General features: G+C 40.2%; 1 protein-coding gene across 1 annotated transcript; it reads left to right on the top strand.

Annotated features, from left to right (window-relative positions):
- Positions 1-583: 583 nt before the first annotated feature.
- LOC119124558 (synaptic vesicle glycoprotein 2B-like) lies at positions 584-26,637 on the top strand. Its single transcript, XM_037254662.1, has 18 exons — positions 584-595; positions 2,379-2,507; positions 10,282-10,440; positions 10,553-10,827; positions 12,067-12,290; positions 15,058-15,238; positions 17,224-17,375; positions 17,474-17,607; positions 17,872-17,961; positions 18,455-18,568; positions 19,555-19,643; positions 19,734-19,809; positions 20,092-20,180; positions 22,113-22,246; positions 22,421-22,618; positions 24,049-24,208; positions 24,514-25,494; positions 25,555-26,637. The coding sequence occupies exons 3-17, from the start codon at positions 10,375-10,377 to the stop codon at positions 24,695-24,697; spliced, it is 2,166 nt and encodes a 721-aa protein (XP_037110557.1). The 5' UTR covers positions 584-595; positions 2,379-2,507; positions 10,282-10,374; the 3' UTR covers positions 24,698-25,494; positions 25,555-26,637.
- Positions 26,638-26,729: the final 92 nt, after the last annotated feature.

Raw genomic sequence — 26,729 nt, 5'->3', positions numbered from 1 at the left:
GGTTGTTGCAAACTAAGATAGTAGTTCCCCTGGTGCCTAACACACTTTCTCAGACCTAGTCTGCCAAGCCTTCATAAACAATAGAAGGATGACGGGAACCTCTGTCTTCACAAGCGACAAACCTCATGAGCTTTGGAAAGAGGGAGAAAAAAAACTCACATGGAGCCAGGTCGGGTGAGTAGAGAGCTTGCTACTTCTTGGGCAAGAATTGTCAAATGGTCAGATTATTGTGTGTTTTCATTTGGCATGCGAATGTATGTATCTCAATGTGTAAATGTGCTTTTTAAGGATTTTTAGCACAGTGATGTAAAAAAGACATTGACATGACTCCTACAGACTGAATGCTACCTGCCATGGCCTTTGAGAGATGCACAGGAAATGAAATTGGGTTTTTGATTTTCATTCGATTTCATCTTGGTATAGACTGACTGTTCGGTTGACTGGCAGACTGATGACACTGATTTAATCCTCTACCGCCAGTTTTGAGCTGTTCTGCCAAAGAGTACCACTGGGATTAAGGATTCCTCCTATCCTCTGCATGTGTGTTCTTCCTGCTTCAAATGATCGACTGACTCCAAATTACGTCAAAGAAATGGTGTCATTGAGACAGAGTGGGAAGTGAGTGAGTTTAGTATAATTTCACAAATATCAAATTCCTTATGTTTCCTGGGAAATCAAGCGATGCGTTATCGACATCTTTATGTCGTTAAACCCAGAACCAAAATAAAAAAAGAATGGTTTGGATAGATGCATTGTTGGACTAGGAGAAATAATTCAAAATACAATCTGCCAAATGGTCAGACATAGCACACATTTTTCTTGAGGTTTTTGGCCTTAAGCAATGCTTGCTTATGAAAAAATATTCACCAATCTCAATAAGGGGTTTTTACAAAAGAAAAAAAGGAAAAGTTAAGTGAAGAAATAAACACATTCAAAGCAGTAGGATATAACGTACCCTATATTTTCTAATGTAGAATCAACGATTGCAGCATTTTCAAGGAGCTCTAACAAGTAGCCATTTTAAGATCATTGAATCAACAACCAGGGATGGAAGCATAGCATTATTTTAATCAATAATAATCCTGGTCCTGGACTTTTCTCTCATCATGTCCCCTCCATAATCCTTTCAGCTCCTTCCATCAGACAGATGCATTTCTGCAATATTTGTTTTCTGTCAATTTTATTTAAGTCAACACTGGACACGTGCTTACCTTCTGATGAATAGTAGGCCATTATTATGGTGTAATATTTGGGGTGAGAAGCTCAGTCATCCGGGAGAGACTTGGAGTAGAGCCGCTGCTCCTACACGTTGAGAGGAGCCAGATGAGGTGGCCCGGGCATCTCATCAGGATGCCTCCTGGATGCCTCCCTGGGGAGGTGTTCCGGGCATGTCCTAGCGGCAGGAGACCCCGTGGACGACCCAGGACACGCTGGAGGGACTATGTCTCTCAGCTGGCCTGGGAATGTCTTGGGATCTCCCGGGATGAGCTGGACGAAGTGGCTGGGGAGAGGGAAGTCTGGGAGTACCCCTAAAGCTGCTGCACCCGGCGACCTGACCCCGGATAAGCGGAGGATGATGGATGGATGGATGGATGGATGGATGGATGGATGGATGGATGGATGGAATGGAATGGAATGATGGATGGATAAAGAATAAATGAATGAACGAACGAACGAATGAATGAATGAATAAATAAGTAAATGAACGAATGAATGAATCAGCGCAGCAGCATGGGGCAAGGAAAATTCCTCCTTTTGTCTCAGAACAGATTTTTTTATCTGTGTGAAAAATATGATTGATGCATGATTTTTTTTGTTTTTTATGACAACATTGAGGCACACTAAACTTGTAAGATGGTCATGATTTTTCCAAATCAGGTATGTGGGCCTTTATTTCGAGGCCTCTGCTCACTGTGTGTAATTGTCAAACATTGTTTAAAACAAAAGAAAACACACAGAGGAGTTAGAGTCTTATATCTGTGCAAATCTGCAGGACTTTCCCATCAATGTGCAGAAAGCATCACACTAAGTCAACACATCTGTCACTGGGCAGCCCCACTCGCTTACTCCACCTCGTCATCTATTCATCCCTCCCTGCTTCCATCCATCCCCCTCCCACAAGCCACCCATCTGCTCCTCTCAAACCACCACCTCCCCCTTACACGCCCTCCTTTCCTCACATCACTCCTGGCCTCCCCCTGCAGCAAGACAAATGGAATGGTCTTGCTCATGAGACAGGGCAGAGACAGACTGTACCATTATGCCCCAGATAGGAAGGACGCAGCAGAGACTGCTGCTGCAACAAGAGAGAGAGTGAGACCAACAGACAGATAGAGAAAGAGAGGCGAGATCTATCCTTTGCTTTTCTAATCCCTCAGCTCTGTCTGCGTGCTGCCTATTCAAGCTCCAGATTCACATTTTAGGGTGATTACCGAACTATGAGATAGATTTATTGTGAGAGCGTGACGCCAATGAAAATTCGTAAACTTCAGGTTGACTCCTTTCTGGTAAGTCAACTATTTGTCATGTATTTAATTTGAAATGAATGAAGACAAGTGTTTTTATTGAAGCATTATTTGAGTTCAAAGATGCATGTGATGGCTATGAAATGCAAGACAAATATTTAAAGTATTTTCTATTCCAATAGATGAAATCTGTCGATATTCTTTATGTAACAATGCATGCAATGTAGTTCTATTTTATTTAATGTGACAACGCATTGCGCATAAATACTGCAGATGCAATTGTATGGAAACAAGTCAAACTATTTTGGCTATTATACGACAATAATTTGTTACAAACTGTCAAGAAGCACAGAGGCAAAGATTGCATGCCAGTGTTATACAAGAAATATGCACATTGAAAACACTCAAACCATATTTTAGAGATGTGTTCAATGGTACCTGATGGCATATTGTGTATAATATTCTTCCTTCGCCACACTCTCACATCAAAAGGTGCATTTGTAATGGACCACTACAAACTGTTTGAAGTCTTGCATTTTAATGAAAGCCTGTATTTCTTGACAGAGGGTAACAGAACAAGACTATTTTAAACCCATCTTAAAGGTTTCAAAAAGCTTTATGCCGACTCTTCCAGTCTCAAGTGTAACCTTTTATAAAACTCATCTTAATGTTAACGTTTAACTCCAGAAAATGATCATTTGAATACTTTATTTCAATTGCCAACTTCAATTAAAGAGACACACACAAACTATTATCATGAAACCCTAACCCTGTGACTGAGTGGCGACACATCCAGAGTTGGCTTGGGTTGCCTTCATGCATGACCCAAATGAGGACAAGCTTTATAGAAAATGAATAAATGGAAAGATGGGATGGATAGATTCAATAGTTTTATTACTTTTGTTATCGACTGGGAGATATCACATGGTTCATGAGGCGTGAGATACACAAGGGGGGGAGGGGGGGGGGGATGAGAGCAGCGGAAGGCTTTAGCTCCCAACCTGCTGAGTTGCGGGATGGGCGTGGACTATAGACCAACAGTGAAGGGGCGCTACAAAATAATGGCCATCACTAATAGAAAAGGCACCAGAACAAACTTCCATTGTTCTAGCTCAGATCTGGTGATGCTGCTTATAACATCCAGCAGGTTACTTCAGCTCCAATTTGATTCAGTAGACTGCACTATTGCTTGTGTGTGTGGGGGGGGGTCAACGAGAACGCATGCAAGAGAGAGTCTTCCTGCTGTAGCTAGGAACATGATGCATTATTAATTGTGTCTAAATGACTCGGCTGACTCTTCAGCTTCCCCTTTTCATATCCATCACAGCCCTAAGCAGCACTGTTTTTTGAACACATCACTTGCAATTTTCAAAACAAAAAGCCCCTTGAGAACATTTTTTTCCCTTGCAATACAAACTATAAGCTATCAGGTGTTGTTGTGTTTAAAGGTTGCGGTATGATGCGGATATAGAAAGGCTTTGAGCTATACGCAGTCAAAGTATTATATAAACAGCAGCCCCCTCAACATACCTCATCCCGCTGGCGTTCATTTCAGTCTCTCACAGGCTGCTCAGTGAAAGCTGCATGACAGTAGAACAGCTGCAGTCCTGTTTTGGGACGTACTCCACTTTTTAATGAGTCTATGTGGTCCAATTCTACAAAGTCTTTTTTAATTGTGTTATTGCTGAATTTCTACAGCACTGTATAAATAGCATTCTCGCGTTGCCTCGTACTATGCAAACCTGAAGTCTAAATCCAGTCAAATAAATTCAAAGAATATTAAATATATTTAATCTGGGTAAAGTTAAAGAGTAGATGGAGGATCTTTGGAACCTGGAAGTACTGAGGGCCATTGAAGGGAACTTTAGAAATTATTCTACTCAACGTTGTTTTCTGCCTATTCCCTCACTCACTCATTAAAGTGGAAAAGCACCGATTTTTGAATATTTCCAAAGCTAAAATCCCCATAGGAATTTTTCCCCCCCCACCAGTTTGCGTCACAAGCAGCAAATCAAAACAAGGCATCTACATGTTGGTGAAATTCATCATTACCTCACATTTGAGCAATCGCCTCTGGCTGATAAAGTATTAAATAAAATCATTATGGCTGTTTGTCCCTATTTCTGGTGTACTTACGATTTATTTTTCTTCTGATTTCTTTTACCACATTGTGTTATTTAGGACTCAGATCACATTTGAATGCACTTTTTAAATAATCCCACAACTTTAAGTGGATTCTATTGCTCAAATGATATTTTAGGCGCAGTCTCACGATAAGTATTAGGATCTCCATATAGCACAGATTAAAATTGACATATGTACGTATGTATGAATGATGTTAGAACTTCAGTAAAAATGTTAGTTGTTTCCTGGCTTCATGCAAAGTCACATGTGTAGCTGGTGGGAGGGTTACCTAATAAACTTAAAACAACTACTCTGTACTGAATAAACATCTGCTCTGAATCTGAGACAAAAGTATATACGTATATATATACGTAGTATATATATATATATATATATATATATATGATGATGTGGCAAAATGGACCTCAGGAATCAGACTTCAGTGGATCTTTGAGATATTGCAACAGTATGAAACGTACAGGATGACTGATCAATGATAAATGCTTATGTTATTTTGTTTACCATGATAATGTTAATCCTCAGGCTTCATGGGTACCCTGGAAAACAAATACGTACCACGAAAAGCGTGTGTTTGTTGTGCTCACTTCTGTGATCAAATTCCATGTGTGCTGGTACGTGACAATAATTGTTTTTTGTCCATTGATGTACAGGTGAATGATGATAGGCCCTCAAAACGGAATGCTTATTTGTTATGTTTTTGGGATGCTGTTCCATATTTTGCACTTGGGTAAAACTGGATAATCGAATGTGGAAAATCTTAATCTTAGATATCAACTGGAAATTGTTGATTAAAACAATTGTTTCCTCAAATTGAGCATACTCTATACTGTAAGCTATCTCATGGACTCATTTGTTAGGTCTCAATGTTTTTTGAAAGTTATCATGACAAGATAACAGGTCGTTTAAAGCTAGCGGAATTTATTGATCTGTGCTCTTCAGTTTGCTAAACTAAAACAAGTGTTATTTTTTGAAGTATGTGTGCTAAAGGCTTACTGTTAATTAAGCATGAATTAACATGTTTTTTCTTTTTTAATGTAATCTTTACTTATCAAGCAATCGGACTGAGAAGACTGTGATTATAGCGAGGTCTCTGCAAAGAAAGGGAGAAGTGCTTCTGTCAGATTGCCTTGAAGGTTTTTGTTCTACAAAAATTTCTGTACTAATCCACAAGGAAGCACTTAGACAGAAAAACTAACAGCATATTTCCATACTATTGTATAGATTAATTTAATACTCTTCAAGGGTTTGGACTGATGTGAGCCCAGAGTGATTGCAGCATTGGTTGAACAACAAGCCTGGGAGGGGACCAAGCGTTCATTTAATATACATGAAGGCACACACTGCACCTGCAACATTTATAACCGAGGAGGGTGGAAGGGAAACAGATTTGGGGGAGGGGTTAAATACACTTTTTGTGAAATATCGTCTTAATTGGCAGGGAGATGGTCAACACATCTCTTAGTTCAACCCAATGTGGAAAACATGCAACACCACATAGAAAGCTAGGGTTCAAACCCAGAACCTTTAAAAGTGACACAGATATGTACATGCTCCGCCCTCCTCCCCAGAAATCATCTAGTTGAATGAATTATTCACAAGTGAATCTTTCATCTTCTTTCGAAGACATAGTCAATCGTTTCGACTTTGTGGGAGGGCCCAAAGGAAGGCTGTTAGGGTTTGCAGAATATCTTCATCGTATGATTATGTTGGAATGTAACCTGTATAAGTTAGAGTGAACACTACCCTAACAAAGGCTCTTTCCTGTCTCTGCGTGACTGTACCTCAGTATACAAAGTAAGGCTCTTAAAATGCACGGTGTGATGAGTTGGGTGTGAAAAGACCTTGACTGGATCAAACAAAGCTGTAACATCATACAAGGAATACCTCAGTGACCTCAGATATCAGTACATTTTACCCTAAAATACTCTCAAATCAGCTTTGCCACATTACACAAGCGTTCCTTAAAGGAACAAACCGGTCAAAATTTATTTTATTATGTGAAGTTGTCCAAAATGGCAGCTCACAGGGTATGTCACTATTTTGATACTCAATCGGCTAAAACCTTAACTCAGGGAATCAGGTGACTTTGATATTTAACATTGATGAGAACATTGTTTCTACCCATCTTTCTTTTCATGTCAGTTAAATATTTTTCAAGGTTTATTTACTGCACTTCATGTCTCCTAGCTATCCTGCTCTGTGCTGTATGTGCGCAAACCCTCAACCTTAGAGCTAGAGCGCCACTGCCACCTACTGTAGTGGATGTGCAATTACACTTTACTCTAGTACGGCAAAAAAACACGTTCCTGTGGGTCACATGTGACCCCCATGGCATTGCACTGTGTAGCACTAGGAGCCGGCACCCCGCTATATAGAAGGACTGCCCTGTGGTATGTGAGCACATTGCATGGGGTAGGTGGAAACATTTAATAATTGATTTCCCAGATCAATAACCTGTGGCAGAGCTGCACCAAAATCTCAACAACCGCGTGTCAACGTGTCTCATTTCAGCTCAATGATGGATGAAAAGAAATTATAACTGCTAAAGTTGGTCTGAATATTATTCTGGTTCAGTGTTTCATTCCTGATATCATTGAATTGCCTGTTTAGAGAAGACTTACAGAAAAGGAGCTCTTTTTTTTAGTAGTCGCCTAAATGTTAAAAATTGTTCGAGACAAAGGCAGGTTTAGGCAAATCGAAGTCCAAGTCCTAACCCTGCTGCTGATTTCCAAGAAAAACTCAAAACAAACTAGATCCTGCAAATACTATAGACCTTGCAGTCCCACTCGGTACATAAGTGTTGAGCGTGCATGTTGTACCTGGACCTACAGTGGGGACTTATCCAACGTAATCCATCTCTTACAACAATCACTATTACAATATAATTATACGAGATACCACCAGTACCATAAAAAAACCAACATGATAAATTTTTATCTTTGACCAACCAATCAGAGGATGGAAAAATTTTGATATTATCGAGGACCTGTGAAAAAAACTTGAAGTCTGATTGTTGTAGAAACGGTCCTGTTGCTAATAATTGAAATTACATTGGCCTGCACTAAAGATGATTAAAAACGCACAATACACAAAATGAACTTTATAGACAGATGTATTCATGATGCAAATCAGTTTCCATATCTGTTTGGATGAGCAATCAAGTTTGCATACATTGCTGCACTCACAAACCTTCAGTAAATCAAGCTCATTGAGTACTTATTAGTTTTGACAGTATATGTGAGAGCATGCATGCAGGTTTTGCATGTTCTTGTGTGCAGTCCGTATCAACTTAAAAGCTAATGAACCATCAGATTCCAACCTGACTGAGCATCTGTTCCTGACAAAACCCATTTCCTGAGCCACTAATTAAAGGATGAGGTTGCAGAAAAACAGATGAAGAACAGAAAATAGATTTCCGTTGATACGTACGTACGTACTGTAGATGTATCCACACAGTTGTTGAACTGCAAGAGTTTCTTTATGCTAAATAGATGAAACATTTTCATCTCACTTTCACAGAACATGGCTGGAGTTTTTTTCAGAAACCATATTCTTTCAGAAGGAAATTAAGAACAGATCCTGACTGCTCAACACATGTTTGAGTTCCCACACATGGATCTTTGTTCTTATGATAGCCCACTCATTTTAATTTTTTTTATTTTTTTTCTCAGTGCACCTATTTCAGCTTTTGTATTAGTCTTGTGTGGAAAATGATTTTACCAATAAAATGGAGCCTACATTTTGCCTCCTTTGAAGATACATTATCTAACAGAAAATAATAGGATTTAAATTAATTCTTTACAGGGTCAAGTATTGTACAGGTTAATTTTAGTAGCATTTTATCAATTGAAAGCAAACTATAATAGTGGACTGGGAATAAAGACAAGTGACCGCTCATAAGGACATGATGCACTGCATGCAGGAGCCAAGCTCATGGATGCTGCATGTTAGGTCCAGCCATATTGTTTCATGACTGGACGGCAATGTAGATTGCTTCAGCTTTTACATTGTATTAGATTGGTAAAGTATGAAAACACACATTTGGGACTGTGACATGCTTGGAATCAGACAATTATGTATCTGATTACAACTTGTTGAAACTGGCAGTACATGCTGCTGACTTTATCGGATTAATTATGTGCATTATTCAAAGATGGAGGGCAGATAAGGTCTGGCGACAATGGCGAGCTGATGACGCTGCCAGAATTTAATTTCCTGCTGCCTATCCGTCAGTAGCGAATACCCCGTACATAATGATGGAAGGTTGGATCATTGCTGGTCAACTGTTAGTCATATAAGTCATTATTGTGTTAACTATATTTTCTGTGACTTTGTTTTGTTACTGATTGCTTTGAAAGTAAACAAATAAGAAGTAATCAATCAACCCATACAGTAGGTAAACATTATGTTGTTTTTTCAGAAATATCTTTCAGATTTATCTGGTACCTTTTCCAACTGGGACAAGATTTAATCTTGCATGCACATTTAATCCCAAAAAAGGAAATGCCTTCAAAACCAGGACTTTAAAAATTATGAGACTGAAGAATTGTGTGTATTTCCACTGGGAAGCACGGTTGGACAAAACTAACGTACAATCGTCAGAATGTTATGAGTTTTGGATTATGAATCATCCAAAAAAGACTATTACGGGAAGCAAACCAAACTAACAATTCAGCATTTCTTTTTAACTCACAAATTTTAAAGAGTGTAATGCAGCATAGAGTGGCTACAATTTCAAACTTCTATGAAGCATTTTGGCGCACCTACATATCTAAAATATTAAACACAGCCTACAGTGGACACTTGCTCCTTATCCAAAACTTCTTAGATTTGACCATTTGCTATTTTATAAGAATTAGATACAATGGATGCCTGATCTGGGAGTATGCAGGAAGTATGCATTCGTGCAAAACGATTTGTTTTATTTTAATAGAAATTGCAATTCCAGAATCCGATCCAAAATACGATCATGTGATCACAAAATCTCTGTTTTGTGCGTTCCTGAGTGACTCTGAATTACAACACAAAGCTAAGTTATGTTTAATTTACCTACAGAGAAACACAGAGAGATTTAATTTACCCAGAGAGAAACAAAGACAGCGAGACACTGCATTGGTGTATTGACTAATTGGCTCTTTTGCATTTATTGGTATTTAGGTGGATTAGTGAATACTTCGTCGTCAATAAAAGTAATATCAACAAGGTTTTATGATTCTGCGGTACTGTATGTGACCGCCAGCCCGGATGCCAACACTGGCAGTGGAGCTTTGTTAGACTCTACTGGGGCCACAAACATGTTTCAACGCTGCCGGGTGTTCATGTTTCATGTGTAGAAAGCCTTGACACAAAGTGAGAATTGCAAGTGACCCCGCCAGAACATGAAGGGTCGATAGGGAACATACTGTATTCTGTGGTTAACCGCGGGCCGAACCATATTGTTCCTTTGAGCCTCCGCGTCTAAACAGCCCCGTCCCCTTACAACCCGTGACAGCTTGCTATGAGAAAACATACAGGAGGGTCATACAGGGTCAAAAATGGGCAAAATCTCACAGTGGTCTACGTTTCTGGCAGTATACAGTGGGGCTGTTGCGGCACCCAGGAGCATAATGTAAATGTAGCTGTGAAAGACTGTATTGTGGTTTGATAATTACATTTTTTTTTCTGTCTTCAGGTTTGGATATTGAAAACAAATATTTCAGTTCTCTGAAGTCACCCAAACACCACTGCAGCTACTGAAATCAGGTCTTAAGACATTCAGGCATGCATGATTACACACTCGCTGCAAGGAAGCAACAAGTGCAAGTGTGACCAACGGATCAGATATTTTCTAGTAATTGACACATCATGCTCTAACTGAAAGCTCACAGTTTACACCCTTGAAACGTCACACAGGCTGCCGATTATTCCCACAAATCACAGACGTTTCCACTTGTTCCGATTAGTCTATCAGCATAGAGAAGGTAGAACCAGACAGGATGGCCGACCGCTACCAAAACAACATATACCACCAAAGCGACGGCGACAGCTATGGGACTTATGGAGAAGGTGATGGAGGTGGTCACGATGGATATGGCTACCAGGCCGAATATCCCCCCCAAGAAGAGGACGCTGCCAGTGATGTGACTGAAGGTCATGATGAAGAAGACCAAATGTATGAAGGAGAATATCAAGGGATACCACATCCTGATGAGGTGAAGGCCGCACAGAGGGCTGCAAGGTGAGGAGACACATTTACCATGAACTCTTCTCAACAGATAAATGCAAGGAAATTGCTTGCTATTTTAGTGAAAAAGTACAAATCATCAGGTCAAATATCAGCAGCACAAATCATAAAATGATGCAACACCTATAAATCCACCCATCTGAAACCCTCAGCTAGTTGTCTTGACTCAATACCATCTGAATTAAAAATATTTTAAAATTTGCGCTAACCGAATTGCAGCAAATAATTGCTCAATGAACCAATATTTTCTTCACCTAAACCAAAAAGAAACTGCCAGATTGTCTTTGGCAACAATAAAATAGAACTGCCGTTAATCTTTGGGCCCTACTTTTGTCTAGCTCAAAGCGCAGTCTAAATGTGTGGCACTTGGTTTCATTTCATTCATTCACTTGCTTACACGTTTTTACGCCAAGCACGGACTACTTTATGTTACCAAGTTGTCAGATGATTCGGGGTCAAGGCAAGTCCCTGCGCTCAGATAGGCGCAACACTTCCCCAAACAAGCTTGACCAGACTTGTGCTGGCACAAAACTGAAGTTACGGATGGTTCCACACAGGCGACAGTCAACCAAAATGTGACGAGACTCCCCCTAAATAGCAGCAACATAGCTTAACATAGCTGATGTATCCTCAATTATTTTTCACCTGAAGTATATATCATGTTGTGTTCTATGGATTTATGTCTGGAATTAAAAAATAAAAACAATAGTCCATCTGAACACTTCAAGTATTCACAGTCCACTTTTTCTACAATTTATCTTACAGCCTCATTCCAAAGTGGAATAAATTAATTTATCTCAAAATTATACTCAACATGTACGTATATTGTCAACATGCAAAGCCTGAGGCATCATATTGAAGAAGACTTGAAACAGCACGCTGTACCATACTGCACAAAGGCTAATTTATGTAAGATTTGGCCAAAACATCCAAAAACAGTAATTATGGGATGTTTTGTGTAGCATTGAGGGGATCAAATGAATTTTGAACTAAGGCTGATGAGGGAAAACTGTATCGTAAAGACTTTCCAGATGCACATTGAACTCATGTAAAATGAATAGAGAACTAATTGCAGTAATAAAATATAGTTATTAGTATAGTAGAAAGAAAACTAATTTGAGTCTTAATAGTCATTCTGTCCAATTAACATCATGTATCATTTTGATGTTAACGTGAGCTCATTAGGGAGTGATTCCACCTCAAGATTTGTTCTCCTTTTTTGTGCAATCTCAGGGCAAAATCTCGAGCTGGCGGTGCACTCACCGAACTGCAGGAGTTATCGGAACAGTATGAGGATATCATGGAAGACTGTGGCCATGGAAAGTTCCAGTGGACGCTCTTCATGGTGCTGGGCCTGGCTCTCATGGCTGATGGGGTGGAATGTTTTGTAGTTGCCTTTGTTCTGCCATCTGCCGAAAAGGACCTGTGCCTGTCCAATGCAGAGAAGGGGATGTTGGGTAAGGTTGATTGTCTTACTGATTTGATACTGGCTTACCTGTTATGTGTGCTCTTTGATTTTGTCTAATCCGCGAGTCAATATATTCCTGCATTCCAAACGGGTGTGTGTATTGGCATATCCTGTAGTGCTCGTTTCAGACAATTTAAAACATTTCCTTGGTGTTTTAAAACCAGGTCTGTGATAAGATTTAATCTAATTACCCAAAGGATCCAGAAATACAGGATACGATCAATGATTTTAATTCTTTTAGAGCCACATTTTCTCATTTGCAAATAAGTCTTTTTTTTTTTTATGTGCTTGGCTTGCACACCTTCCAGCTCAGCGGATTCTCCCGTCAAATTGCTGACACACCCTCTGTTAGGAACCTGGAAATGTGTAGGCAAACACCAAAGAGGCATGACTCAATAAAGTCTGAGGCTGGCTGTAAATCATGGAATATTGGGTTTTCCAGAGACTTGTCATTGAACTGACACCTTTGGAAAGCAGAGCACATTTTGCCTCAATTGTTAGGAACATTGCTATTGTAGAATGAGCAGCAGAGCTGAGTAGCAGGTTTGTGCCCATGAAGAATTTTCAAAAAAAGCTAGTGACAAGCAGATTATTTTGCTGTTGACTCTCGTTTTGAGGTTCTGTACATGTGGAGGAATACTATGATGAGCTTGAGTTCAGAAGTGTGGAGAAGACCCGAAGAATGCCACAATGTGCTAATTGCTGCACTGATATAGTAACAACTTTTTGTGGAGGCAGTTTGATCATGGTCCGTGACTGGGTGTCAGTAATGTGGAGTATTGTTGATGCAGTAAATCCCCAAATGAGTCTGGTTTTCTGAGGAAGCAGAAATAAAACTGCTTGCTTGCTGGAGATTGCATGCAGTCTTCATTCCTCTACATATTAAGGGCTTACTTGAGTTGCTTATTTCTATTCTACAAGTTATGCAGGGCATGGTTAGAAGTGGAAGTGCGTATTTGTACAACTGACATTCATGCAACTGTGAGAAAAAGTAGGATAGACGCTGAGCCATCAAATTCCACTGGGAGAGAAAAGTGAGAAACAAACAGCAGCAGAAACAAGAAAACAAATAGCAGTCAAATGCAGACAAGGGGATACAGAGACAACTTGTGTGTGAATGAATAAGCAGGGGAGTGGATGGCAAAGGGAAATGGAGATGTGACGTGAAGAAATATGGGTGGAGGAAAAAGCCTGCTGCAGTGCGGTCATCATGAACTATTTCAGTCGTAGATCAAATGCTCTAAAATGGAGTCTGGTCAGACATTAAGACAATTACAGTCTTCATAAGAAATGTTCTGATGTGTTTTCACTTAACGTATGCAGCCTAATAAAAGAATCTTAAGATGAATAGTCACAGCCATAGCTCGACCCCTGTTGTATGACCATCTGCACACTGGTGTTGTGTTCCAGAATTAGTCTGATGCAACAAATACATAAAGAGAATGATCTGCCCACAACTCTCTTGAATAACTTGAGAAGATTCTGTAATTCCATTTGCCACAGACAAGCTCCTTCCTTCACACAGATATATTGAGATCACATCCTATAATTTAATTACATCTTTCAAATTCATTGATCTACCTCACAGTCAGCTGATCTACGTTCGAATCTCTGTTGGAACATTTTTGTGTGGCGTTTGCATGGCCGACTTCTGTTTTTTTGGCTTTATTCTCACCCATGTCGTCTTTCTGCAGCAACGTGTCTTACTTGAATGACAGGAATACAGATACAGGCTTGCACAGTTCACATCACATGGAATCATTGTGCTAAATTACCTGGAGTGCGGAGTGAGTGGCTATTTTTTACGATGATCGGACCGGGGTGGAATCCGGAAGAGTCACGCGCGGTGGCCCTTGCTGTGATGTTGTCATGGAGGAGTGGATTCCAGTGGCAACCCAAGAAGCTCTGGTGAAGTCCATTCTCAAAAGGGTTAATACACTGTTGGAAAATAATGGACAAAACATATTGACACTTAAGGATAAACACTTATTAACACAAGTTTGGACATTTTTACATAGGGGTGTCACGTGCCTGTGTCACCTGCCACCCAGCCAGTCACTTCCATTGACGTCACATGCTCACAGCCACACCCACGAAATCAAGTAATCACCTGCAACTGTCCTTGTTAGTGAAGGCTACTTAAACCCGGCACTACCTGCTTTTCTCTGTCAGTCTGTCCCGTGATGCCACTCGTTGCTCACTGCGCTTTACCCCTCTGACTCCCGTTGCCAACCTTGCTCATGTACTGACCTGTCTAGCCCTGTCTGCCGCCCACCCTGACCACTTGCCCATTTCTGACCACGTCTCGCTAGCCGCCCGGCCTGACCTCCTGCTTGGTCAGGCCGGGCGGCCGCACCTGTCGTTCAGCTTCTTCCTCTGCAGCCTCTGTTCCCGGGATTCAAGCGCCGCCGCCCCCTGAGCCGGTTCCTGACTATGGACTGATGCATCTGCGGAGTAGTGATCCGCTTCTGTAATTGGTTGTTCTGTCCTGTCTGTCACAAGGGGCATGTCCATTTTGTTGCCAGTGGCTTAGACAATGCGTGTGTTGAGGTATTTTGAGGGTACAGTAATTTACCCTGATAAACATTTTTTCAATGTTGTCCCACTATGAAGTACAGAAATTGCCCAAATCTTTTTCTATGCATCTGCCATCATGAGTATGAAAAAGTGCGTTTAATGTCAACCAAATGGCATTTTATGAATGAATGAAACACTCCCTCTTTCTCAAGTTTAACACCTTCTGTTTCTCTCTGCAGGTCTGATTGTCTTCCTGAGTATGATGGTGGGAGCATTCATATGGGGTGGTCTCGCAGACAAAGTTGGCCGTCGACGCTGTTTGGTTGTGGCCTTAGCTATAAACTGTGTCTTCGTCTTCCTATCTTCTTTCGCCCAGAGCTATGGCTTCTTCCTCTTCTTCAGGCTGCTGTCAGGCATCGGGTAAGTCATGCACTGTACATCAGTACATCACTGGTAACTGTTGTGTTGTTGCCTTCACTTCTTTTTACTCAAGAACTCAGAGGGTTCATACTTCTCCATTATTATCCACTATTGCGTGCTTTAATACATGATTATCTTTGATCAGTATATTGTGGTAGACAACATTTCTGCAAAATGTAAATCAATTCTGGATCATTGTCCTTTTTCTGATACCGCATGGACACAGAAAATACAGAGAACGCTTCTAAAGAAAACATTTTTTGCAGTAGAGGACAGCACAGTGTCTCACTGGTTACCATGTCCGCCTCACCGTGCAGAGTTCGATTCTCGCTCTGGCCCTCCTACTCAGGTTTCTTCCCACATCCCAAAAACATGCATGCTAGGCCGATTGAGCACTCTAAAATTGCGATGTGAGTGTGAATGGTTGACTGTCTATATGTGTGCCCTGCGATTAGCTGGCAAACACTTCAGGGTGTCCCCCGCCTACTGCCCGAAGTCAGCTGGGATAGGCTCCAGTGTGCCCGCGACCCTCGACCTTCATGGCCATTGACAGCTATAGACGTTAAAGATACATTTTAACTAGGATGGCAGTGAATGAGTTGATATTTAGCACATCTTTTATTATGGTACTGAAGTTTTGCTACACTTCCATTCCAGTTTGGATTGGTGTGGATTTACTCATTCTGCCTTGCCATGAACCCAGTCATTGTGTTGAATTTGGATTGGTGACGCTACCTGCCTGAACGGTTGTACTAGCATGCAGCATGTTTGGCACTCAGGTTATAGTTTTGATCCAGTAACTTTAGTGGGGAAAACTAAAATCTTTCCTCACCAAACCTCTTAAGTCCACATGGGTTAATTAATTAACAGCATTTGTCTGACGTCTGACATTAAACATTAAATTATCTTGCCTTGTGCTGTAAATCTCATATTTACTTTCATATTTACAACCCTACCTCGGCAGTCTGGTGTTTCATAGCAGGGACCAAGCACAATGCTTAAGCTCAAAATAACTCAAATCCACTGGGAACCACACACTCAGAAATCAGGTCACGGCACACCACAAATGATCCCATCTACAAACAGCTTGCACCACATCAATAAATTTCTTGTAGTTATAGCTTGTCTGCCGTGTCCTGCCTCATTGTATGTGTGTAATAACTATAGACCTACTATGGACTATTAGTATTACTATTTCATCCATGCATTCTTTAAAGCTTGTCTTCACTGTTCCATCTGAGTGTACCCTGGAATGGTCACCAATAGAGCACATTCACAGCAGACAATTCACACTCACATTCACGCCCATGCACGATAATAGAGTCTTTAATTAGTCTAACATTAATCCCTGTGGAAAGAAGCTGGGAAACCTAGTAGTCAAACTCCACACTGAAAAGTATCAGTCGAGAACCAAAGTCGTAACCTCTCGATGAAGAGGTGGATGTGCTAAACAATAGGCCACCCTGCTGACCACTACTGATCTTTCATATCATTTTAAAACTTGATAATACCTAAGCAAGCAAGACATCATAAGGTACCAGTAATTTTAAAGTAATACATTTTTTTTAACATATCCTCATATTGTGACACTCGCAACATTTACGTTAGCTATGAAAAACAATGTATCAACATGAGCATATCTAAAATATATATACCATTGGGAAATATATTAGGTTAGGGGAGTACAAATATGCATTCTGCTAAGATATAGACCTCCATGTGTATTTATTTGTGTATTTGATTGATAGCGCGATTTATTCATATCTCTCTCTCTCTCTCTCTCTCTCTCTCTCTCTCTCTCTCTCTCTCTCTCTCTCTCTCTCTCTCTCTCTCTCTCTCTCTCTCTCTAGTAGTCCAAGTGGCCTTTGTTGTTTTTATGACCCTTAATTCCATTATTCCTTTGAATCAAATCATTTGAAAACAAAATTCTATGCCGATAATGTTTGCAAGCAAAGTTAGTTAAAGGAGTCTTATCTGTTTTTCAGTATCGGTGGCACAGTGCCGATTGTCTACTCGTACTTCTCTGAGTTCCTCCAGATGGACAAGCGAGGAGAGCATCTTTCCTGGTTGTGTATGTTTTGGATGATTGGTGCGATTTTTGCCTCTTTTACTGCCTGGGGAATCATCCCCAGATATGGTAAGATGATTTACTGTCATTGTAGCTACATGTACAGCACAACTTGGCATCTAATTCTTGGGTTTAATACGATGTATTTGTGCTTGTGTTTTGCGTAGGTTGGGGGTTCAGTATGGGCACAGACTTCCAGTTCCACAGTTGGAGGTTATTTGTTCTGGTTGCAGCTCTTCCTGCCATCGCCTCTCTCATCGGACTAACATTCATGCCTGAGAGTCCTCGCTTCTTGCTTGAGGTGAGATAGCTACCATGTTTTGGTTCCATGCTCACTTTTGCAAATGTTTTTTGTTTAGTAGATAGGTGTTGTAGTTTTTTTCAATGAGGCAATCTGCATGACTTGAAAAATCAATTAATGCATAAAGGGGATTAATAGTGTGTCAAATTACTTTGAATCTACAAGCACAAAGAATATGAATTTGTTTGTTCTTGTGTTGCTCTATAAACACCAAGAATTTAGTGTGCAGAATTGGTGCTGAAAATGTCATCTTGTTTGGAGCAGAATGCCAAGCACGATGAAGCATGGATGATTCTGAAGCAGGTCCACGACACCAACTGGAGAGCCAAAGGACAGCCGGAAAAAGTCTTCACCGTGAGTCAATACTGTAGATATCCAATAAAGCTATCCAGATGGATAGAACTGCCTATACATACTGGCTGGGTGTTTGTCTCAAAATGTGCCCACATTCATCTTTCGAGTCAGTCAGGTTTAAGTTTTAGGATCATTTTAAATATGAAACTGAACTATTTTGGGTGGAAAAATTGCATCAGGCATTAACATTCTCAGAACCACCCTGAATATTATAACATGACTGGAGGGCGTCATTTGCAAGAATTTTACGAAAATGGATATCATTGTTGCATTTACATATAATTAGCCTCAGAATTGTGTCAAAAAGTGGAGAAATAAGACTTTTGTTCATGTTTCAGAGTTGGTGATTTTGCAAACATCTATAAATATCTGCATTGGCTCAAACGTTGTTGTCTCCTGAAAGTCTGTCCTATTTGAAGAAATTAAAAATTACGTCATTGGAGATGTTGGACAAATTTGATCACGTATATCAGTTCTCCTTTACCTTCTTCAGGTGACTCACATCAAGGCTCCAAAGACAGCAGAGGATGAGTTAATTGAGATTCAAAGTGCTACAGGAACAGCTGTGCAACGCTGGGCTGTCCGCTCACTTACGCTATGTAAACTGGTACGTAAATCACACCCAATACTGTATTTTAAATTGAATAGAGAATACTAATTCAAGTGTATTACATCTCACAACACATGCATTGCTCTTCTGGCTTAACGTTGTTCTTCCCAAGCAAACAATGGACCTTATTCCCTAACTGTCTATTTCCTTTCACCAGTCACCAACATATGCAAACACGACGCGTTCCGAGAGGCTTTATGGAAACTGAATTATTTATTCATGCATTGTTATATATTCAATTGAAATGGGTAAGGGTTCATTTGACTTACAATTCCCCTGAAGTCCACATATGGGGTACCACCTCCGCCACCTATCACCGTTCAGCTGAAGGGTCGAGCTCCTCGCTGGACATCTGGTGCTCCCAATTAAGCTCCACACATTGCTGAGATGTGCCAGACGAATTCCCTTTTATAGGGAAATAAAAGCAGGGTTTATGTCGATTGGAGCTTTTTTGATTTTGAATGAATTTTGATGAGTGAATTGGCCAACAAGAGCAGTCTACGAAAATAAAGCCCCACGTGTCTCCCCCAGGTGGAGTAGTGATCAGTCCAACGGGTGTACCTTATCTCTCACCAGTCACCATATGCCATCTGGGATAGATTCCAAACTCATTTTTTTCGCGGGCCACATTGTAGTCATAGCTTCTTTCGAAGGGCAATTCTGACTGTCAACCCAAATAAATGTATGAGCACCTCATATTATACACAGTAAAAGCTACAAAACAAACTGACAAGTAACTCGTTTTCAAATCAGATGAGTAAAAACTGGTCAAATATTTTAAAAAAAGATATTATTAAAAGTGAAGACAATTTGCAATTCTAGTAATGACAAACGAATTTGATGCACAATTTGTCTTCGCGGGCCACGTAAAATGATGTGGCGAGCCGTATCTGGCCCCCGGGCCTTGACTTTGACACCTGTGTATTAGAGAGTTTAATTAAATGTAGATTTTTCTGTCATGTATATTTGTGTTTCGTTCCCAGGTATTTAAGAACGTAGCATCTCTCTTTTCTGCTGAGCTGAGGTTTGCTACTCTCTTTATGGCCATCATCTGGTTCTGCATGGCTTTCAGGTTTGCTCACACTATCGCCCACTGCAGGTGAAACTTGCCACTTATTGCATTTTAAACACCCGCTTTTCTTTTCACACTGCTTTCTCACAGCTACTATGGCCTATCTGTGTGGTTCCCAGACATGATCAAGCACCTTCAATATGAGGAGTATGAATCCAGAGTCAAGGTAATACAAGCATCACTCTGCATTCATTGATCTGATAGATTGTGCGTGACCCTTCACGAGTGAGCTGTTACATCTCAAGGGGCTCGTCCCACCTAAATAAAGAATTTTCACCAACTTAAACAACTTTGTGTCATAAAATAATGATTACATTTTCATACCCAACTTTTTCTTTCAGGTGCCATTCTCACCTCTCACATATCCCATCTGTGAAATGTTACTTTTATCTATACAATTGCTCAATTCTGAATATTTGCCTCTGGCTGAAGTTTTTTCTGTCTTCAGGTATTCCATAAAGAAAAAGTGGAGAACTTCCATTTCAACTTTTCTTTAGAGAACCAGGTCCATAAAGAAGGCGAATACATCCATGACAAGTAGGTGCTTCTTTCTCGTTCTCTTAAAGTTGTTTTATTGACATTTACGTGATTTGTCATTTAAATACGTAAAACTACGAGGTTGCAGAACTATCAAAATGTTACATTGTTGTAAAGTTGAAATGACTTCAGCTTCTCTCCACAGCCCTGCTCAGTGAAAGCACAGTAAATCATCTTGATGTGACGTGTACAGCTTCTGTAGTTTGAATGTGGCCAGGATCCGATGCCTTTCACTTTGAAAAACATCATAAGCACTTTGTGCGGAGTACACAAGAGTTAATGCATTTCATTTGTTATCCAAAGTGTATGTTGTGCATGTTTGCTCTATGTGATTAATCATTTTGCTCTTGCATAATGGCCAAATACTTAAGTTGAGAAGCTGATCAACCTCGTGAGGTTTACGCGTAGGCATCATTTAATTGCTGATTACTGAAACTGTACAATGTACTTGGAATAGATCGATAAACTGCAATTTCATTTTTTTTCTTTTACAGTGACTAGATTTCTCATCTATACCATGACTTAGTGGCTAATATTTTGGCAGTTTAAATATGAGGCCCAGCATCACATTTGCCCATCTCACTTCCTCACAACTTTGTCTCCAGTCCATTGTATTTTGTCCCAATGGCTGGCCTGAAATGTGATTGAAAGAGCCGCCAGAAAAAAACGATGTAAACACAGAACATGACGTGTGCTATTGCTTGCCTCCATGATATAGTTTACGAGGGATGTGTGTTAAGTTTGAAAGAAAGTTCTGGCAGGTCCCCAAAATATTGTTCTGAACGTGCCTTAACAAACTTTTATTGGTTTGTGTAGCGCACGGGTGGTTGGATGACGACACTGAGAGTGTTGTAACTTTCTTTTTCTTTTATTCGGTCACATTTACTACAACATGTCCCAGACACGGCTTCCCCACACTACTCACTCGGATCTCCTTCCCGCCTATCTTTTCCTCAGTCTGGACCCGTGAGGACCCCTGAGCTGTCTTTCACCTGTCTGCATGGGTTCCCAAGTATCTCCTGACTAAAAAAATTGACTTAATTACTACTTTCATGCAACTGTTACAAAAATACAAACACATACCATGTCAAGTGGACGACTTCCTATAATTAAATTCTGATGACTACCGTGTACCCCACATTTGGCTATTTGCTTAAAATAAGTTATGCATGGCAGCACATGTTAATTAATCACTGGCATCAGAGACCAGGCAGGATTGCGAATTAATCCAGGGAAGTCATGGTGGCCCAATGGTCAACTGGTTAGCAGTGCAGAGGTTGTGGGTTTGATTCCAGCTCCGGCCTTCCTGTGTGGTGTTTCTGTGTGGTAGGCCAATTGACCACTCCAAATTGCCTGTAGGTGTGAGTGTCTGACCCTCCTGTTGCTCATTGTGCGGACTTACCAAACTTCCTGTAGCAGTAAAGAGTGGTTCAGATAATGGATGAAAGGATGGATGGACTTTACATCACCAAATCTATCATCCGGTTTGCTCACAAACAAACAAAAATATGAATTTCTCTAAAGTGGAAAAAAAAATTGTAGCTGCTATTGGGCTTTACATCATCTGTACGTGACTATATTTAATAATGTTTTCAGTATACAGTATGTGACTACTACTACTGTATATTACTTGACTTCTATGCTATTGCAAAATTGAAAAAAGACAGAATGGGACTTCACTTCAATATAATAACAAGTTTTCCGCTCAAACTATGATACTGCCATGGAGCGCATCACGTATGCATACATGTGTGCATCGTATGGCGTTCATATCTTTGCGTGCGACAAAGCTTGTTTGCATAGCAGTTGTGACTGACTGCAATGTATTACTGAGACCATTCTGCTCATTCTGCAATGCTTCAGCTATAGAAGTCGGAGTCCATATTTGTTTGGTCTATTGGCTTGTTTGTGTGTCCCATCCCATGCCCATAGGTTCATCAAAATAGAACTGAAGTCTGTGAAGTTTGAGGACTCATTGTTTGAAGACTGTCTCTTTGAGGACATCAAGTCCACTGACACGATGTTTGAGAACTGCACCATACGCAACACTGTCTTCACTAATACAGGTAGGTTCAGGTGAAGCAGCTCATGTTGGTGAGGCTCACTGGTTTGGCTGGTATGTTTACTAAATATCATGGTTGGAGGTAGACAGAAAAATTTATAGCTATCCTAATACTGTACACCAAGGGACAACACCCTGAATCTCTCTTATGCATTATCTGCTTTATGATACTCTGTAGATCTGAAGGAGAAGTTCATTGACTGTAAAATGGAAAACAACACCTTTGAGGACGACAAACTTGGCTGTCACCTAGATACTGGTGAAGAGAATGATGTCCTCATATATCTGGTCAGTTTCCTTGGCAGTCTGGCTGTGTTGCCTGGCAACATCATCTCCGCCCTCTTCATGGAGAAGATCGGCAGAGTCAAGATTATAGGTGATGTGGATTTTACGTTGCTGACCTCTCTGATGGTCATTACTCTTTATATGCAAAAGTCAACCCAAGATGTCCAATTGCCATATTTACTTAACAGTGTTTTTTTTTTTTAATTTAGTCTACCGAGTATTTATTTTAAAAGATACGTTCAAAACATGGCATTTATTCATCTAAGGGAGGCGCCGTTTTTACTCTTTAGTTGCAAGAACATGATGTACGTATATCTGCCTCACTTTTTTCCCTATTCCCACCACTGCCCACTGAGACAAGGCAGTGTCTCCGGATCAACACAGGTATTAGCGTGTTGCTCACATGCTAGGCTTTTGGGTGCACCCATGAGAGTGAGAAATGTTTAGGGAAGTTTTTTTCAGATTACAAATACTTACATTCCCAGAAAAGACAGATCTATGGCGTCTGGCACACTCAACGTTTCCCGTATCATGAACCCCCACCCTTTTCTGTATTTAATTGGCGGTGTCTTGATAGGTACAATATAAATCCAATATAGTGTGTTCATAAAATATAATAGACCTCCAGTGTTGGTGTACACTAGTTCAAATGAGTAAGGCTGTATAGCACTTGCAAAATCAGCTTCTTGTCCTGATTGGGGTTATAAACTATTCCAGCAGACTTTCGGCGAGAGATGGAGTGCCTGTGGGCAATTGAAAATGTTCAATTAATCTAACGTGCAAACTCCAGGAAGGCTGGAGCTGAAAGTCAAACCCAGAACCTCATACAGGAACTGGGAAGCCTACATTATTCCTATCTATCTCATCCAGATTTTTAGATGATGAAAGGGATTATCTGTTGATCTATTAAATGGGAATATTCTGGCAGATAGAATTTGGGCTGTGTGAACAAGTGTGTTGGATGTCAGACAATCATTTTATAAAGACGTGGACAGCACTTTGAGATTTGCGTAAAAATAATAAATGCAATATAATTAAAATGTATTATTATCATTAGTATTTTACTATTATTCTTATATTTTTTTTAAATCAGCCCGCAATAGTCAGGGTCAGGTTTTCGCATGCGCATATCACAGTTTCCAAGTCCCCATTTCACGTCGCAGATGTCGAGAATCTATGTCCGTGGGGAGACTCAACAAGCATATTCAAAGGGAATGAAAAGAGCTGCTTTGACTGGCCATGATTGAAGTCCGCTGTGACCACTCCCATAGTGGCACAGCCCTCCCCTTCACAGATCTGCCGGCTTACACTCGTTTGTGAAATTACCAACATGGGGTTGAACTTTCCTTTGCGCAGAGATATGCTGTGTGTTGCGCCAGATTTATGTTAGTCACAAAAATAGAGCACAGAACCTTTCAATTCTAAAGTGGGATTCGTAAAAATCGATTTTGAGTCCAACATTATGAGTAGTTCAGTCAGGCCTTTGTAGTAGGGTTTTAATTGGATTTATCATCTCCTCAGGTGGCTCAATGCTGATCTCAGCAGGCTGTACCTTTTTCCTGTTTCTGAGCTTCAGCCAATCTGCGATCATCGCTCTACAGTGTCTCTTCTGTGGCGTCAGTGTGGCTGCATGGAATGGCATTGAGGTGGTGACAGTAGAGCTCTACCCTGCTTCTAAAAGGTACTTGCCTACTTTTGTCACAACAGGAGAGACATTGTTAACATCAATCAGCATTGAATGAGTTTTAAATAACCAGAAACAAATCAAGTCATTCAAACCCCAGAAGCATGTAATTCAAAAGAAGACATGGGTATTGTCTAATTTGTGTCTTTGTCGCTTTGCAGGCATGATCACTCAAACCAAGATTAACCTAACTTTTACTGTGCATTAGTGTCACGATTACCTTGATTGTAAATCGATTAATCGTGGAATATCAAGCGATTTTAAGGTTGCAAAAAATCTTCTTACATCTGTCTGTATCCCAGGGCAACAGCCTTCGGTGTCCTGAATGCTCTCTGTAAGCTGGCAGCGGTTCTTGGCAGCTCTATCTTCGCCAGTTTTGTGGGCATCACCAAAGCCATCCCCATCCTGCTATCATTTGTTGCGCTGGTATGCGGCGGCATGGTTGCCCTCAAATTGCCGGACACCCGAGAGAAAATTCTCCAATGAGGTGACTTGAGGTCCAGTATTGAGAGTGTTTAAGACATACTGTAATTGCTTGATGTTGAAGTCTTGGCAGCACCAATTGACTTTTACTGCACTTTTCTTTCCAAGGCAAGGACGGTAACAACTTCAAATACAAAATGCCATGTTGTACTGATTATTTTTTATTTTGACAATGCGCGTTTTGAGGGCTAGATCAGACAAAGTGAGATGAGATAGATTTAGTTTGTTTCAGTTATCAGGGATGATCTTAAAATAATGTGTGAAAAGAATATGCATACACTAACTTAAATTATGTGCACACTCAATATGACACAAATCACAATGTAATTGATCATCATTCCCCATGCTCTGTGTTGAATATATAATGTGAAATGACATCACAAACTGACAACATCAGTTTTTAATTGTCTCACTGGCAGCAAAGTCCATTTTTAAATGTGTTGCAAAAATGATCCTACAATTGTGATTTGATACCCAGCTCGTCCTAATGCTATTCATTGTGTCCTTGTTAAATGTTTACACTTGTCAGTACTCTTAACTGGAGTGACTGGAACATAAGGCAGGATAAACTGTGATAATTAAATCAATAATAATCCACATTTTTAAAATGTACTCAAATCCATGGCTAAATTGCACCGATGCTTTTGTCCCGAGACTTGACAAACATGAGGTTTTATAAGTGTAGTCAGTTATGTACTATTACCATTCATAGCTGCTTTACATTGAAGATGTTTATTTTAGTACTGACACTATTAGAGAGATGTTTTATGTGTTACATATTCACCCGTGCGTTTTCTGTTGTCCTATTATCCCGTTGATGTATCAAAGAAGGTACAAAGCACTCTGGACTTGTCAATTAGTCTCGGTTAATTTATAGAGACAAGTTTGCACCTATGCAAACTTGAAAACGAATTGATCAGGCGCGTGAACCACTACATTGTCAATGACTCCTTACTTAATGTGTGTATTTTCGTGGCTGCAGCAAATAAACACATTCATCTCATGAAAAGTACTTATTTGCACTCAAGATATTTGAATCTCTAATAGTGTCAGTCGAAAAATAACTCACCTTTGTAAAGGCACATCATTTAATACAATTTGGGAAATGACAAACGCGCAGGCGTGTCTAATAGATTTAAAGTGTCCAGTGAATTCTGTTTACAGGCACATTTATTATTGCATTCCAAGCCGCTCCTGCAACTGATGAGCACATCAACACTGACAATGCACATACCAACATATACGGATGACATTACATGTGTGGGTGATGGAGCTAAATGTTTTATTTTTCTTGTAAAATTTGATGTTGACATGTATTTATTGCAAGCGGTTCCGTGGCGCAATTGGTTGTGTAAGTAACTAACTGCATGTTTGTCTGATGTTTTCTCTTGTTTGTATGTTTGTCAACGTGTGCACCACAAAAAATTTCCTCAAATGGTCTGTGCTTCCTCTAAAGCAGGGATTGTCAACGGGTGGTCCGCGGCAGTCTAGTGGGCGAAATTGGAAATGAAAATTAATTGTAAGATTTTTAAAAATAAAATGTATCTATTATTTACACTTAATTTATTTTCCAGTTAATTTTGTGAATCATTTACCTATACAAATGTCAAATGTAGCTGAGATTCCCAAATTTGACATACAGATGCAAATAAATAGCCTGTGTAGGTCTATCCAAAATTCCCAAAAATTCCACTGCAAAAACAGTGGTCCCCGAGTTGCATCTTGGTTGTAATGCTCTAAAAAACCCTGCTCTAAAGTCCGAATAGTTCATTTCTCTGCATATGACTCGCATCCAAAGAGGGAAAAAAAGCTGGTTTCGAAATTTTATTCTACATCCTCGGTTAGCTCTGGTTTTGGTTGCTCTGTTGTCTAATGACAAGTGTTGTCTTGCACCAGCACATTTACTAGCTTTAGTTAAACTTACGTACATGAGCTGTAACCAAGCTGTCAGAATACTTTAAGGGTTTTAGAAAAGTAATCAGAATCTTGTTCCCACAACCTCGACTCCCTTGAAAAGGTTCCATATTGTTACCAC

This window comes from Syngnathus acus, chromosome 6, assembly GCF_901709675.1.
Source record: "Syngnathus acus chromosome 6, fSynAcu1.2, whole genome shotgun sequence".
Classification (NCBI taxonomy): Eukaryota; Metazoa; Chordata; class Actinopteri; order Syngnathiformes; family Syngnathidae; genus Syngnathus; species Syngnathus acus.
The sequence above is the reverse complement of the archived record's forward strand: the minus strand, read 5'-3'. Positions and strand labels throughout refer to the sequence as shown.

What these genes read in the sequence shown, in the direction of transcription:
- LOC119124558 (XM_037254662.1), top strand. Translation starts at nt 10,375, where the DNA reads ATGATTACACACTCGCTGCAAGGAAGCAACAAGTGCAAGTGTGACCAA. An exon ending in AACGGATCAGATATTTTCTA is followed by an intron (nt 10,441 to 10,552) that starts GTAATTGACACA and finishes TGTTCCGATTAG; the next exon opens with TCTATCAGCATAGAGAAGGT. An exon ending in GCCGCACAGAGGGCTGCAAG is followed by an intron (nt 10,828 to 12,066) that starts GTGAGGAGACAC and finishes GTGCAATCTCAG; the next exon opens with GGCAAAATCTCGAGCTGGCG.